Source organism: Eurypyga helias, unplaced genomic scaffold (genome assembly GCF_000690775.1).
Source record: "Eurypyga helias isolate BGI_N326 unplaced genomic scaffold, ASM69077v1 scaffold6995, whole genome shotgun sequence".
NCBI classification, from domain to species: domain Eukaryota; kingdom Metazoa; phylum Chordata; class Aves; order Eurypygiformes; family Eurypygidae; genus Eurypyga; species Eurypyga helias.
In genome coordinates this window covers 1-16,384 of record NW_010250700.1, presented here as the reverse complement: position 1 = coordinate 16,384, position 16,384 = coordinate 1, and the positions used below count along the sequence as shown (strand labels likewise).

Genomic DNA, 16,384 nt, shown 5'->3' with positions numbered 1-16,384 from the left:
CGCTGTGACTCCCTCACGCAAGGCGCCGGCACTTCAGCGCGATGCTGCCGGGCTCGGCAGAGATGCAGCCCTGCCGCAGGTGAGGCACCTGCCACCCGGAAGCGGTCCTTGCCAGGGCCAGTCCGTGTCTCCTGGGACCCAGCGACGGCCGGCACCCGGTGAGGGATGCCGCCGCACGTTGATGGGCGTCCAGAGGCAAAGGCAAGGGCAGTGCTTGGCAGCGTGGTTGCAGCTGCTGCGGCAGCGGCTGGGCAGGGAACAGAGCTGTGAAATGTTTTCTGCCTCCTGTGCGGGAGGAGAGGAGTAGAGATGAGATGGGTGAGGAAATGTAGTGCATCCTCATTGATAATTCTTTTGATCTGTTACACCACGTTGAAGATCTGTATGCACACTGGAGCAGACTGCCTTTTACATTGACGTGCTTGATACTCGCATCTCATGCTCCCTGTCTGCAGTTCTCTCTACTCCCGGGTCTCATATCTGATGGCTTTTCTGTCTTTTAAGGCTTGCAGTTCAGTCTCACTCCAGGCTGTCTGCGCAGGCAGCACCCAATCATGGCCTCATGGTTTTGCGCGTGTGGTGTGGCTCGGGGTACTGCACGGGTGTTGTTTTGCACTCCTGCCGGGTGATGCGTAGGGAGGACGGGACAGCTGACCTGCAGGGGCAAGCCTGAGGCTGCCATTTCTCCTGCAGGGCCTGGGGAGCCTTCCCTCGACACCTTCAGCCTCTGCCGCTGTGGGATGCAGTGGGAGTTGGTGGCTGGGGGGGCCCCGAGCAGTGTCTTTGCCTTTGCTGTTTGGGGCTGTCTGGTGGGAGTGGTGAGCTGGGGGCTGGCTGTCAACAGTGCGGGTGCTTGCTGTCTTCTGTGGGTCCTCACAGGGGTGAGAGAGCCGGGCAGCAGCCCAGGGAGACCACGGCTCCTCTGCTGCAGATGTAGAAGGGCAGGGAAGCTGGGAGGATGAGAATGACTACGTGGGCACTTTCTTCTCTGGAGCCAAGAGGAGTCATTGCTGTAAGGACCTGGATGGGATAACTGAGCTGCAAATACAAGTAGGGTCTAGCAAAGGCCGTCATGTCCGAGCTGCCCTGGCACCCCAGGGTGCCTCACTGGCCCATGGGAGCCTTGGTGACCCCAGGAAATACTTGCCCTGCACCAGGCTACAGGAGGGAGGAGGAGGCAGAGACAGGGGTGTAGGTGCTGCGGCCCCGGTGAAAGTAAAGCAAGCGCCGGACTCGCAGGGGGACACGGGACTTCTGTAGGGGCATTTCTGACTCGCACATGTGACAGGAACAGCCCCACCATCTCAGATGCTCATCCAGCGTGATCTTGCCTGGAAGACAAATGCTTCCTCAGGAGATGGTACAGGCAGCATCCTCACGCCCTGTGCAGGACTTCATCGTGCCTCTACCTTCTGAGCTGCTGCTGTTTGTAACGTCTCATCCTGACAGTACTCTGCTCTGGGTGCTGGCGCTCCGGCTTGCCTCCGCGCTGGGTGCGGCCGGACACTATTTTTAGCCGCTTGCTGCAGCCAGGATGGGAGCTGGGGGTATGCTTTGTGGAGATGAGGAGACAGCACGTGCATCCCTCTCCTTCGGTGCCGCAGGCTTTGCTGAGGCAGCACGTGTGGAATTGGTAATGAACCTGGGAGGGAGGCTGCCTTGCCTTGTGCCCATGGGAAGTAGCAGGGAATTAGGGCTGTGGGTCTTGCGGTGTCACCTTGCGCAAAAGAGTTAAGGAAAATACTTTGAAAACTGCTCAAGTTCTGTAGGTGTGTCTGAAAAGTGTCAACCCTCACACCACCAGGTTCTCTGTGCCTTGGTTTTATGCAGAGCACGGATGCTGCTGCCGGTGTGCAGCCCTTACGCAGGTAATGACAGTCGGAGATGTTCGCAGCGCTTACGGCCTGGCCGTTCGGTGCTTGATCTTGGGATGCGTCGGCATCTGCCGGGTGCCTGCTCTTCCGGCTTTCAGAAGAGCAGGGCTGAGGTGGGTGGGTACCGCTGCTCTCTTTTACTTTGTTTTTTGTTTCTAGCAGGTATGGATGGGAAGAAATGCAGCATGTGGATGTTCTTACCTCTTGTGTTTACCCTGTTTACATCAGCTGGATTATGGATAGTGTAAGTTATCCCCTGCGAGCTGGGCTGGAGCAGCTGGAAGTACTGCCGTGGGCTGCATCTCAGCGTGGAGAGTCTTTTGAGGATGCTCTGTCCTTGAGTACGGTGGGGCTGGGAAGGCACATGATAGGGGCAGGGGCCAGTCATGGCTTGCAGGATCACGTTTTTATCCCTGAATTCCTGTGCTCCCCAGGCCAAGTTTCTGACCTTGCCTTCTTCCTGGCACGTGTTACTACTGGTAGCTGCCTGAAAAAGAGACAAAGATGCAAAAATTCCCTTTCATCATGTTTTCTTGGAATGACTCAGCAGAGCCCTTGGAGAAGCACTTAAGCCCTGCTTTGGGGCACGGACTCAGAATCCGCAGCATCCCGCACCGCACTGACAGCCTGCCAGGGGCTGAATGCTGACGCCTCACTTTCTCACTAACACATCTTACCAAAGTGCATCTCCCTGAGCTGTGCTCTCTCCAGGCGTGCAGGCAGATGACTGCAGAATGAATTTGGGAGCAGTAAATGTGAGATCAGCAGTTATAGCCTGAGAAGCAGTTGTATTGTAGGATATGGCTTTGGCCGTGGTCTGTGGATGTTGGTTTTCAGCAGCAGGGTCAGCTTAAGCCGTTCGTTTGAGCCCTGTTGCTTGGTGTTTTCTTAGCCAACTCCCTCTGTTTGGATTAACCCAGCTTTTGCAGAAGTGGGACCATGGTAAAGCAGATGAATCAAATGATTCAGATTAAAAATGAGAACGTTCCTCTGGTTGGCTGTGTCTAAGGCAGCTCAGTTCAGTGACCCTGTTTGTGTACCTGACGATGCAAACCAGATGCAACACAAAGGGCAGCTCGTAGTTAGCCTGGGAAGTGACTAAAACTGCCTGCTTGAGCAGAAAGAAACACAGGCTGCCTCCAGCAGATCCTGCCAGTGGGCTTTCAGACAATGTGTTGCTTGAGGGATATTTGGAATTCAAGCCAGGATAAGCCATGATTATTTTTTTTTTTTTTAACAGGTACTTCATAGCAGTGGAAGATAACAAAATTCGTCCACTAAATGTACCAGATCGGTAAGAGCTGGCTGTGGGCTTTATGCTCAATCACGTGTTTCTTTACAATAATAAAACAATGAAAGCTAAATGGGAAAGAAAACCTTGAATCTTTGTTCCTATGCATTTATGTCTCTCAGGAAACCTGGTTCCAAGAGACCACCTTATATAAGGTAAGTGAACGATTTTCTTCCAATTACGGTTCTGATTAATGGTTGTTATTTATGTGTCTTTGCCATCCTAGAGTTGCAATGATACACCTTGTATTTTCCAAGTATTGCAGGTGACACACCTCCTGCAAGCTGTGTGTTTAGCCAAGTCATGAACATGGCGGCCTTTCTAGGTAGGAACCACAAGAGAAATGTTTCTTCCTCTCTCATAATGTGTTTTAAGAAGTCATTGAAGCATAAGTAATACCCCATGCATGTTGTTCTTGAATCTGATGACAGGAAATAATTTAAAGGACTACTGATTAAGACAGTCTTGTTTTGTCTTCATTTGTAGAAAGACAGAATGAAGCTGGATGCGCTTGAACTTTGTGGGTTTCTGATTTAGTCTCCTGTTTTTATTTGTCTCGTCTTAGCCTTCAATCTATGTGACTCTTTTTCATAGTATGGTGGGTTTTTGTTATATGCTGTGAACGTGAGATAATTGCATGGGAATATTGGCAAATGCAGCAACTGATTATACAAAATATCATTGATGCTGAAGTCCTCAGTCCTTCCTAAATGCCATTACTAAAACACCAACTTCCTTATTTTCTAGTATCACTTCAAGCTGGAGTTTAGGCATCCTTACACTTCGTTTCAAGTTTAGACAGTGATTTACATATTGAGCCAGCGTCTCTATTAGTAGAAATAATTCTGCCTCCCATTTTGCTCAGTCAGGGTCTGGCACACATTTTATTTATATGCTTGACGCCCAGTGCAATGTGATGATGATACGATTTAAACTTCTGACCCCCAAACCACTCAACACAACGTGTGCATAGCATGCTACTTCTGAAGTTAATGTGGCTGTTTGGCAGTAGCTAACACCTGCCTGCCTATTCAGCTGCCTCAGGTAAGCCAAGACCTTAGAGCAGCTTTTCAGTACTTAAAGGGGGCCTATAAGTATGATGGGGGCAAACTTTTTTAATAGGGCCTGTAGTGACAGGACAAGGGATAATGGTTTTAAGCTAAAAGACTTTACACTAGAATATTAGGAAGAAATTTTTTACTTTGAGGGTGGTGAAACACCGGCACAGGTTGCCCAGAGAAGCTGTGGGTGCCCCATCCTTGGAAGTGTCCAAGGCCAGGCTGGATGAGGCTTGGAGCAACCTGGTCTAGTGGAAGGTGTCCCTGCCCATGGCAGGGGGTTGGACTAGATGACCTTTAAAGGTCCCTTCCAACCCAAACCATTCTGTGATTCTATGATCTCTCTGCCAAGCTTTCCCCTGCTGTACTGGGTGCTTCTGAGAGCTGCTTGTGGCTTGCACCTCTGGTCACCTTTGTTGTGTCAAAGCCTTTCCTGTAGAGAGGAAAACTACAGAAACCTGCTAGAAACACAGGCATTACTGAATATTGAAAATGCTGTTGTTTTGCACGTAATGCTGTAAGGTGACCTTTTAGTTGTCTTTGTCATTCCCTTCAGTGTTTTAGGAAAAGATCACACAATTTCAGGATCCTGTTGTAGAAATAGAAATGAAAAAGTTCCTGCCTGTGAATTCAAGGAGTCACAGGGTGTCTGTCCCAAACAATCACCTGGGGATGAAAAACAGAAATTCTCTTTTTTGGGGGAACAAAGTTCTCTTGTTCTCAAGGACTTGGAGTGGATTGATGCACTAGAGCGAATTGTGAGAGAGTAAATTCAAAGATCTTTTTCAGTTTGGATAAAAATGGATATTCATTTATTGTGCCCTTATTTTTCTACACCATGGTTTTGGTATTATACCAGGGTTTTTGTGGAAAATACTGATCTGAGATCACAGACAATTTACAACAATATGACCATACAGTTTGGCATAAGCATAAGAAGGTGTTCAGCAGCAACTAGCAATATTTCCTTGTTCACTTCACATTGCTGTTTGAATCCCATCGGAATGCCAGCTGATTGCCTGGCTTTCTGTGTTGATCCATGCAGCATTCTCTAGGGAGGGCAAGAATATAGAATGTGAATATCTCCTGGAGTTATGTCATATCATATATCATATCACAGCGCTTGGGCTAACTGTAAGCTTGGAAGGACTGCTTTTCAGTCTTTGCAGAAAATGAGTGCGGTATTTTGGCTCGTGTTTGTGGCACCAGCAACCTGAACAAGAGGAAAAGAGGAAGCAGTGGGGATTATGGTAAAACCTACAGAGATATGTATGTACCGTTCACACATGTTCTAATGCTGGAATTTGACACAGCTCTGCCAAGAGAGCTCAGTGCTTGTGAGTGGAGTGCGACTTGATGCAAGCCCAGCTGCTGCGATGTGAACGCGCAGTGTGTATGTGAGACTGTGCTGGGAGCTTCACAGGCAAGCAGGAAGGTGCTCTTCTTTCCCTCAGAAAATTTGCAACCCAGCCCCGAGACAAAACATCATGAGGAAAGGAAATGTTAGGAGCTCAGCGTAACTGGATCACAAGAGAAATGTTTCCTGTGCTTAGTCTCATCCATGGCTAAGTGGGAGTGGGCCATGCAGAAGCTGGCCTGCAGTGAGTTCTCCCCTCTGGGTAGCAAGAGGGTGAGGGGTCTGTGAGCCCCCAGCCAGCTGGTTACTGCAGCATGTTCTACCTAATGACACACCTTGCTTTCCGTTTCCTTCTCAGCGCTTGTCGTGGCTGTCCTGCGCTTCATTCAGCTGAAGCCAAAGGTGCTGAACCCTTGGCTGAACATCAGCGGCCTGGTGGCATTATGCTTGGCCTCTTTTGGGATGACCCTACTTGGCAACTTTCAGGTACTGCACTCTAGGCTTGGACCACCGTCTCTGTGCTGTGAGGTTCCTGCTTTTCTAGCGTATTTGCCGAGTTCTTTGAACTCCCTGTGATGCCAGCTCAGAGGGTAACATGTCTGGCTGTGCCCCAGCCCTCCTGGTACCTGCTCTGCCACCTCTATCTGCCACCTACATGGCTCCAGCCACACACTCAGATGAAAAGCCACAATAATTCTTCATGTATTCCCAGCAGGATTTGCACCTGTATGGTTAAATTTAACCTGCCGAGAGGCAGAGCAGGGAACCTATTGAATCCCTTGATCCCTGGGGGTTGGCAGAGATGGTGCTGGGTAAAAGGATCAAGCTGAAAGTTTACGTACGCATCTGTGTGAACAGGATGCACAGCTGCCCATGCAGATTTAGCAGACAGTTCAGCGTCCTTCACTTAAAACATGTTGTTTGAATCTACCTCCTGCCTGTCCCCAGACTGGCTCCGAGAAGGACACAGCAGAGGAGCGCTACGACTTCTCATGTGATGGGTGCCGAGATGAGGCCTCTCTGATTCTCAATCTGTTCTGCAACGTTATACAAACAAATGAACAAGCTGTCAGTGCCACAGCATTGCTCTGTAGGGTTGGGTGTCCCCCGTAATCACGAGTGTGTCTGTGAGGTGTGCAGTGAAAATCACGGCAATAGACTCAGCGGCACTTGGGTTTCTCCATCGCTTTGCTGTCTCTGATGCACTACCTCTCACTGGGGTACAAGTAATGACCCCCAGTAATGGCAGAAACGGAGATAGGTCAGTGTAGGCTGCCTTCTTTCCTGAGCTTGTGGGCAGGGAGCTGTTTTTCCTGCCAGTACAGGAAAGGGACTGGTTTTATGAAGGGTGAGTACCTGTTTGGGTTGTCGAGCAGTTGCAGGAACTTTGTGTCCTTTACAGTTGTCTTTTTTTTTGGAATGAGGTGTGAGATCATTTGACTGTGTTGGACCTGGTTTTCCTAACTCCACAGCACAAGCCAAAAACTTGGAGTCTTGTTTTTTCACAGGAGCTTCCCAGCTAGGAACTCTGAGGCTTTTGTAACAACAGCCTTGTTTAGGCACGAGAAGACTGTTTCTAGTACAGGGCAGGCATTAGAAAGCAGTTTCAACCTGTCATTTTTTTTTCAGAGCGAATGACTGTTATTTAAAAGTGGATACTTTCAATCAAGCCTGGTTATAAATTCTGAACTAATTATCTACTCCATGGTAGTTACCTGTATCCCTTGCTTAGCTTTTTTGCCAAACCATGAAAGCATGTGGTAATGAGACCTTACTCCATGCTTTTCCCTGCCTGACTGCTAGGCTGAACGTGGCATTAAATGGTATTTCTGGAGAATTGCAGACTGGGTGTGTTAGCAGGACGTTATGGCTCGGAGTCCCTGGTAGTGCAGGCCACCTTGGGAAAGGCAACTCAATCCCTTTTTTGCCTGTACGATGATTCGGAGCTACCCTTGAAGAAAAATTCAGGGTAGGGAGGAGAAGGGAGAGATCAGTGGAGGCACAGTAACTAGACTGTTGCCTTGTAGAGTGCATCTTGAATTTGTTAAAGCACTGAACAGGAATCAAGGCTGCAGGGAGGAATTAGACTGCTGGTTTCTCTTCTAGAAAAGGCTCAGAGGCAGAGGGAAAAGGGAAATTGTTTGGCTTAAGTCTTGCCCATGCTGGGCTTTCTGAATGGATTTGCAGCCTCAAGGGATCTCTTTGCAGATTCTGGCTTACTGAACCTGGCTGTCCTTTTGTCTTGCAGTACTGCGCAGTCCCTGAGCCCTGTGAGACACGGGAGCTGAAGGAACAGAGAAGCACTTTGCTTCAGAGAGGTTGGGTTTATACTGCCTCAGACTCCAGTGGTCGAGGATGAGCAGGAGAGGGAACAGGCAGTCAAGGTTTTTGGTGGGAAAAACTTGCCAAACCTTGCAAGTGTCTTGCGTGTGTCTGTGGTTTGGCTTGTGCTAGCTCAGCAGAGGTGTCAGAGTCGTGGCTACCCTCTGCCTCAGGCAGCAGCGCTCCAGGCAGCCGGCACTGAAGGATGCACCGTTTGCAGGGAGCTGTACAAGACCCCATCGGGTTGTCCTTGCCTGCCCTGGCCATCACATCAAGACAGGGAAGGATTTATTTCTGAGCTCTGCATTGATGAGTCTTGTCATGGAACTCTGGAGGCAGTCCTCAAGCAACTTCATTTTTCACTGTGCTTGGGCTTTGGGCAGAATATGCTTGACTGTGACATCGGTCAGTTCATCTTGGTTATGTTACACCTTAGGCCTCTGCCAGAAGAAATGACGCAGCGTCTGCCTCACACCCCAGGGATTCCCACTCTCCTCTGTCCCACCCAGCAGCAATCCAAGGTAGTTAGCAGGTAATTCCGGTTGCGTCCAAACAATCACCATTTTGTTTGTTCCTAGCTTTCCAACGATGAGGAGATCCACAACGTAGGCACATCGCTGACCTTTGGCTTTGGGATCTTGGCTTGCTGGATCCAGTCTGCCCTCACCCTCAGGATCAACCTGAAGAATGAGGGACGGAAAGTTGGAATTCCACGAGTTGCCCTGTCGGCCAGCATCACTCTCTGCGTGGTGCTCTGTATCCTTTTGTCCTGCTCCCTGGCAAGCCAGCGGTCCTACATGTCTGATACTCTCTGCAGCAGGGAACACTGGCTCTCCTCACATCCGTCCTAGGATCTCAAATCATTTAGGAATGCTACTTAGCTTGTCTTCCTGTCATGATCCTATGACTGGCTCATTTTGCTGCTTGTGTTTTGCCAGGATGCACTGCTTCACAGATGGGCTCACTTCCTTCAGAAATGCTTCTACAGCTTCTCAGTGACATCCGGGTGTTTTGCCAGGATGCACTGCTTCACTTCCTTCAGAAATGCTTCTAAAGCTTCTCAGTGACATCCAGACTGTTTACAATACTGAGTAGTATCTGTACCATTTAATGGCACCACTGCTTACCCACACAGTAGATTTTATGTTAAATATCGAGATACACATTCTCAGAAGAGGGGAAGAAATCAGGTTTCTGGAGATGAGAAGATTTTGATGTGTTTATCGAAATGCTCCAGGGTGCTACATCCAGCTCTGCCTTTTAAGACACTTACCACAGTCAAGAGCTGCTGGGTCACGTGGACTTTGGGTAAGACTAGGTGCTTTACAAACGGGATATGCGCTGTGGGTCTGTTGTCACTCAGGCTGGATGTACTCCTCTGGAAGAGGACGGGCTGCCTCTTCCCCTTGTGCCTGTCAGCCCCACTCCAGCCCTTCTGTTCCCACCAGCACTCGTGCCCTGGGTGTTTGGTTAGGGTGGGTCCATTCACTGCGGGCTTGCACCAGCGTTAGTGCTGGGATAAACGAGGGGGCAGGAATAAATGGCAAGGAATAAGCTAATCCCCCTCTTCAGGAAAGAGCCTGTTCTTAAAACAATTCCTTAGTCACTTGGCTGGTTTTGGACACTTCAGCCAGTGTCCAGAGGAATAGCCGAAGATGAACTTTTGTTCTTTGTTGTGAACTTTTCAGCATCCTTGGAAAAATTTGGAGCTGAGCATCATGCTTCAGGTGTTTGCCTGGTTCGTGTGGTGCTCCGCTCCTCCCCTTGCTCCAAGCCCGTAGCTCCCGCAGGGTGTGCCTGGCGTAGGGCTGCATGCCAGGAGCTGGGCTAGGCTCCCGGTGCAGGCTGGGAGCGGGAGCAGGAGCAGCCAGGTGAGGTGGGGCGTAGCTGCTCCTGTGCCGACATGCTGAGTGCTCCCAGCCCAGCCCTCCCCAGCCAGCTGCTCGGCAGCGAGGAGGGCCTTGGGCCCTCTGAGGAGGGGGGCAGGCTGAGACAGAAGTTCCATGCCCCCTACCCCACGCTGGCTTTGCAAAGACTTGGGGCTGGCTCTCCATCCCGTGCAGCTTGTGCAGAACCCTTGCACCAGAGGGGAAGTAGAAGATCCTTCAAGCCAGACACAGAACGCTGTTTGCTGAAGTTCTGGATGCTTACACTAAGCCCAAGATGAAAAGTCTCCGATTAACTGCACAAAACAGGTAAAGCTGGAAGAAGCTGCTTGTTTGTTTGTTTGACCTGTGAGGATGTGTGATCCCGCATGCTTGGCGTGGAGAGGAAATCCTGAGAGACAGGAGAGCCAGTAGGTCTAGAGGAGATGTGCAGCGGGCTAGGGCAGGTCCCCACCTCAGAAAGGTGTCCTCTGCTTTAGGGGAGCTGCAGATTGCTCTTACGGAGTACTCCAGCACAACCCACGGCACAGCAGTGAGACCCTGATGCCAGGCAGTACGTGGTCCAAGCACACGGGTGTGTGAGCCTGGAGGGCAGTTTCTGGCTCTGAGAGCATTCTTTTTCCTTTCAGTATAACATGCCACGCTGTATAGACTGATGCTTCTGGATTTCACAGAAGGGATGATTTTGCAAGTGGCTTGTTCCCAGTGCCTGCGGTGCAGAGAACTGATCCAGTTCCCTCTGGGAGGCTCCTGGCAGGTAGCGGCCCACCACCAGATCCCCAGCCTGCTGGCTCTGTCACTGGCTAGTTGGGTGTTCAAGCAAGTCCTTGACTTCCCTGCGCTGAAGTCTTTCCCCCTGTAAATGTTTATCAGCCTGAGCTGGGATTAGGAAGCGCTGGTCCATACAGGAGAGCTGCAGTTCTCCACGGGCATTAATTGACATCCCTTCTGTCTCTGGCACCACGTTCACAGTCTCCTGAACAGGCTGGCTGGGTTGACTGTCATCTGGGTGACTTGATTAAGATTTTATTGTCTTCCCTGTTATCTCATCCTAGTCGGTGTTTCTGCTTCCACTAGTTCTCCTTGACTTTCCTTTTCCAGATTTCATCCTCATGGCACAGGGAATCCACACGCATGCTTCCAGGATCCAGTGGGGCCTGGTGATGTGCTTCCTCTGCTACTTCAGCACCTTTGCAGTGGAGTTCAGGCACTACAGATTTGAGATCATTTGCTCTGAGTACCAGGAAAACTTTCTGAGCTTTTCTGAAAGTTTATCAGAAGCCTCCGAGTACCAGACAGATCAGGTGTAGCCTGTTCTCTGGCAGAGGGGGGGAGGGGGGAAGGTGTGGTCTCATGGGTTAAACATGACCTCATTTACACTTTTTTGATGAGTTTGTTTTCACGTGCAATCATGGTCGTATTGCCAAAGGGCTCTGAGGGTGGCGGTCTCATTAAGAGCCAAACAAAAACAGGTGTCTGCTGGAAGAGCAGTGATCCTCCTCAGTGGCAGCACGAGAGAGCACACAAGGTGTTCAGTTTGCGCTACGAGTGGCTCTGTCACGCTCCCGTTGTTCAAAACATTCAGCAGCCAGTCCCCACAACGCCCCTCCAAGACGGGAATTCCTCAGCCTGTTGTGCAGAGGAGGTGAAGGAAATGGACTGCTCTGGGCACCAGGAGTCTTCAGGCGCCGCTGGTTCCCAAGTCATTCCGCATCTTTCGTGTTTGTTTCGTCCTTTGCTGCCAACTGGGGTAACTTGGTAGGGTGAGACAGAGCAGCTGCTGCTTCTGGACTTGGAACTGGGCTGTGGAAGACGCCCCAGCTGAGTGGCTTTTGCGGTGAGCAGGCAGGTATTTCAGCCTGGGAAGTAGCTGACGGTAAAGCCGCGTTGGGGAGAAACGGTGCTGCAATCCGGAAGCAAGACCGGGTGGGTGCTGCCTTGTAGCTGGGCAGACCGTCCCCCGGCAGAGGAGACGGCGCAGTGGGGCGCTGTGCTCAGCTTCCCGTTTCAGACTCAGCAGCAGGGACTGGCAGAAGCAAGGTGCTAAATTAAGATGGGAATACCCGTGTGCTCCGAAGATGACCCAGAAGGGGTTTTTGTTCGCTGGGCGGGATTGCGCTGTGTTACGCACTAGGCTCACCTGCTGGGAATGCAGAACCCTTGCAGGCCGCTCTGGCATCTAGTCGGCTTTTTGCTTCTTGTGTGCTTCCGAAGTCCAGCTTCAGCCACGCTGACGCCAAGGCTGGCCTGGTGGGGCCAGGAGTGGAGTCTGCCGCAGCTGTCAGCAGGCTTCCAAGACGCAGGGAGGCAGTTCTGCCGCACAGGTTGGGTGATGCAGCCCAAGGGCGAGAGGCTCAGGAAGGGAACAGCCAAACCAAAAGGGCTCCTCCCTTCCTGAAGGCCTGTTTTCCAAGAAAAAGCAGGAGCTCAAAGCCCCCGTTTGAAAACCTGACCTGGGGAAGGCTGCAGGATTGACCGGGCAGGGGAGCGACGGGAGTTGCTTCTCATGAACATGGCTCCCGTTTTCCTCCGCGAGTCAGGCTCAGCTTAGGTTTGCATCTTGTCTGAGCTGCAGGAAGATAAGCAGAAATGAAAACTGTGCTAAAAGGCATCTGAAGGGGAACTTGTACTGCCTCACGACACTTCTGACAGAGGGAAAAGTCAGGAGGGCTTTCAGCCTTCTGCAAAGGTCAGAGACCTCTCCTGAAAGGACAAACATCTCTCAAAACCAGTGGAAGTAGAAGCTTTCAGCCAGCCCTCTGTTTTCTGCGGGCTAAAATTTGTTCTCAGGCGGCTGCGTTCTACGTCCAGAGCACCTCCAGCCAACGGAGCGTCGTCGCGGGCCTGCTGACGGCCCTCTCCTTGTAGCTGTGTCATTAGTGAGAAGCTTTCCCGTCGAGATGTGCCGAGGGTGGCCCAAGAGCCCAGCAGCCCATCCGGGGAGCTGCTCCTGGGCGAGGGCAGGAGGGGACGGCACGGAGAAGATGGGGGTGGGGATACTCTTACACAGGCATACACACTCATTACATACGGAGCAGAAAATAGCGATTCGTTTTAAGGGTGTTTCACTGTAAATAGTCCACTGTGACTTTTATTTAAAATCAATTAATACGTTCAGTTTATCTGTTTATATTTTGTAATTTTATCAAAGGAAGAAAATATTGTGATTTTTTTTTTTCTTTCTCTGCTTTTCCTATATGCAATCTAAACCGAACTTCAGGTTTTCGTGATAGCTCTGTGCATTTCTTAGACTATTTCTAACACCATATTTTAGTACAACTAAACGACAAGTGATATACACTGAAACATGACCACTAAATAAAGTGCTTTTATGGAGAAAGTGAGTTTTATTTTTGTCCCCTACCCCATGCATAGCTCTCTGATGGCAAAGGCAAAACAAAAAAGTGAGGGTTTACAGTGTCACGATTAATCCTTAAGGAAGGCAGGGACTATACAGCCATGCAGATACACTTATTGGAACAGTGCTAATTAGCATGCTTTTTCTAGGAGGGTCACACTCATTACACAGCCCAAAAAGGCATCTAGACGAGCTGCCTCACAGCCTTACCCGCTACCATCCCAGTTTTAGAAGGGCAATGCTGGCACGATGTGGTTTCCTCCCAAAACGCCTGCTTCTTGCTTGTTCTCTACACAGCAGCCTCCCTCGACAGGGACAGCTGTAGGTAGAGACGAGAGCTCAGGCAGGCTCTGCGCGTAGCGACGCACAGGCGTGAAGTGCCAGCAGCGGGGGACGGGGGATTCAGGCTGCCTCTGCCTCCACTGTTACGGGTATAACCTAGCTGCGGCGCTCACACGTGAACCCACGCTGAGCCGCCACTGAAATCGTCAGGGAAGTAACAGCCTCCTTGGCAGGACAGGGTTGTCTGCCTCGAAGGAAGGACTGGGGAGGAACAAAGCAGGAAACCAAAGTGTTCACAGTTTAAAAAAGAAAAAAGATTTGCCTTTAGGTGCTGGGATCACTGGTAATAAGACGGGAAGGGTAAATACCGTGATGGAGTGAGCATAATGAAAGCAAAGTTGTGTTTTTATTTACTACATTAGGAAAAGCTCCATGACCCATCTGATATAAATTGGCAAAATTTAGGTGGGTTGGGTGAAAAGGTCAGGGGTTTAATTCTCATTAAATGCAGCAGGAAGTGTCCCTCAGGAGTTGTTTGTCAAGGTTTGCTCACAGCTGACCAGTGCTGTGAACACGTGACACACTGGCGTCGGCTACTGAGGAGCTCTGTGGGTTAGTGCTAACAGAGAGGCTTTGAAACACGCTCAAGCTGGCCTCGGTGCTCAGCCAGTTGGATCCCACAGCCCAGCACCACGATGCAGCGGTGAGGTGGGCCTAGAATTTGATTTTTGAAGCTATTATTTATATACACTTCATTCTGGTAGGCTGGCTGTGTATTGCTAAACTGCTTCCACATGCAAGTTTGACTGTTTTGTACCTAGACCTGCTGTGGATATGACCAAGATTTAAACTGTTCCTGGTCTAAAGAGCTTGCCTGCAGCAAGGGCTGGCTTTTTCCATGGCAGCCCAAACCTACAGCATTATAGCTCACATTTGGCATTTTCCTTTGGGCATCCTAACCCCACTAACTCTGAAAGTTTTGACTTAGCCAGCAACCCCATCTGCAGGGAGAAGCTCATATCCCCTCACGATCCCTGGTGCACCCTCTGGGATGGGGGAAAGTACACCTTGTTCAGAGACTGTTTCTAAAAATGATGGAGCTCGTGGTGGGGTGTCTCAGCACCAGATTTCAATGGGCGAGTCTGAAGGACTCCCCTGAGCTGACTGCTAGCTGGGAGAGGGCAGGAACAGCAGGACTCAGGGGTGCTGCTCCTCACCCTGTTCCCAGCACCAGCTGACTGCTGCAGCACTCTGCACAAGGGACCCCACACCATACTCTCCATCCATACCTGCCTGCACCAGTCATGGGTTCAAGAAATGATTGTGTTTTGGTTTTAAATTCTGATTATGGACAAAATTACCTAAAGTTACACAAGGACAATTCAGGCGAAGCACAGCCTTCTGTGCGTGCACCACTCTCCCTAAGTGGAGGAAGGTAGGAAGAGTTCAGTGAAAGATGAGATGAGGCTGTAATATGATTTCTCATCGTCTGTCAGTCCTGCGTTGCCTGGTCTGATCACCACAGCCACGTGAGTATCTGCTTCCTCGGCCGCGTTGGCTTCTGAAACGAACACAGATCGGGAGAGTGGAGATGAGATGTGCTTACCGACCTCTCCACGGGGGTCTTTAAGGCTGAAGGATGCACCAGAACACTGCGGGTGCTTCTAAAGGTTGAGACTGAGAACAGCATTTGCATGTGGTGCTGCAAGGCTCTAGAGAGGGACCGGCTTCCGGCAGACCTGAGGATGACCATAGCTGCTGCATGATGTGAGGGGATGGGAGCTGGCTGCCTCGCCATCTCCTTCCCTCTCACGGCTGACGGCTGTCCAAGGCACTGTGCAGGTGGCACGCACCGTCAGCTCGATTCCCGTCACACAGAAGTTGGGCTGTGTTGGGGCTGTGGCATTAGCGAGTCCAACACCTCCCTGACGGGAGTTACTTCTCACAAACTTCCTTCACTCCTGGAGCGCAGCAGGAGGCCACAGGAAGATGAGAGAGGGCAAAGGAGGTAACTGCAAGCTCCCACCAGCTCTGCTGCCAGGGCTGGGGAGAAGGTAAGGGTTAACTCCTGGGGCCTGAGCTGGCTTAGACTGAGATCACAACCCAGTGCCATTCCTGCCAGAAAGACATTTCCAGCAAAGGCAGGAAATTAAATTATCTTCCTGAGCCTGGCTTTCCAGGGATCAAGTCTTGGAGACTAGAAGCAACGTTTTCCTGCCGCTGAACACAACCTAACGGTAAGTGGCACAAAGAACCAGCCACTGTGTGCCACGTGGCAGCACAGCAGACACCGTCTGTTCCCCCGAGCACAGGTCACGAAACCACTGACCCTGTTTATAAATGGGGCATGCCAACTGCTTCAGCAAATGCTCCACTCCGCTTTAACAGGCCCTCCTTGCTTGCTGGTGCAAGGGCAGGTTTTCTACTTGACCTATTTTCCCTCACTGCAGCACTGCTTACAGATTGCCCACTGCTGTGCGAGCGCCTGGATGCGTAAGGAAAGAGCATGGCAGCTGCTGGGGGGATGCCACCGAAGCAAGGTGGTCTGCAACGTCTCTGGAGTGCTTGTGCCAAGCCAGCATGCATTTAAAGAGCCCCTGCCTCCCTTGCACATGCGAGAGCCAGCAGGACTGGCACATCACCTACCTCGAGTGACATCCGTCAGGAAGAGGATGTTGTTGGTGGCGCACCCAATACTGGCAGCGATCCTTCTGTAGCTCTCACTTTCTACCTTGGGGCCTATTTTAGTATCAAAGTGGCCGTCAAATAGCTGAAAGAGAGAGAAAAGCAAAGGCAATCGCTGAGTGTCACCTGAAGAGCAGGGCCAAACCTCACTCCTGAGCGAGACGTCTCCCTTCCTTTCTACCACAGTGACGGGGGTCCAATGCAGCCATGCTAACATACCCAACTGGCTGAGCTTAACTCCCTGTCGTGGCTTAACCTTGGCTAGCAATAA

At 50.7% G+C, this 16,384-nt stretch overlaps 2 protein-coding genes across 2 annotated transcripts; one reads left to right on the top strand and one right to left on the bottom strand.

Annotated features, from left to right (window-relative positions):
• The first annotated feature begins 2,038 nt into the window (after positions 1-2,038).
• TMEM150C (transmembrane protein 150C) lies at positions 2,039-11,098 on the top strand. The gene is made up of 7 exons (XM_010151753.1): positions 2,039-2,118; positions 3,115-3,168; positions 3,288-3,320; positions 3,423-3,490; positions 5,939-6,066; positions 8,481-8,658; positions 10,890-11,098. Exons 1-7 carry the CDS (start codon positions 2,039-2,041, stop codon positions 11,096-11,098), a joined length of 750 nt encoding a protein of 249 aa, XP_010150055.1.
• Positions 11,099-14,849: 3,751 nt separating this feature from the next.
• LOC104509717 (enolase-phosphatase E1-like) lies at positions 14,850-16,198 on the bottom strand (the record flags this gene model as incomplete). The annotated part of the gene is made up of 2 exons (XM_010151754.1): positions 14,850-14,989; positions 16,075-16,198. Coding segments are annotated over 2 exons (264 nt in total), but the record flags the coding sequence as incomplete, so codon positions are not given.
• Between the last annotated feature and the right edge of the window lie 186 nt (positions 16,199-16,384).

Excerpts from the sequence above, each read along its gene's own strand:
- TMEM150C (XM_010151753.1), top strand. The coding sequence starts at position 2,039 with ATGGATGGGAAGAAATGCAGCATGTGGATGTTCTTACCTCTTGTGTTT. Across the intron at positions 2,119-3,114 it reads TCAGCTGGATTATGGATAGT|GTACTTCATAGCAGTGGAAG; the intron begins GTAAGTTATCCC and ends TTTTTTTAACAG. Across the intron at positions 3,491-5,938 it reads GAACATGGCGGCCTTTCTAG|CGCTTGTCGTGGCTGTCCTG; the intron begins GTAGGAACCACA and ends TTTCCTTCTCAG.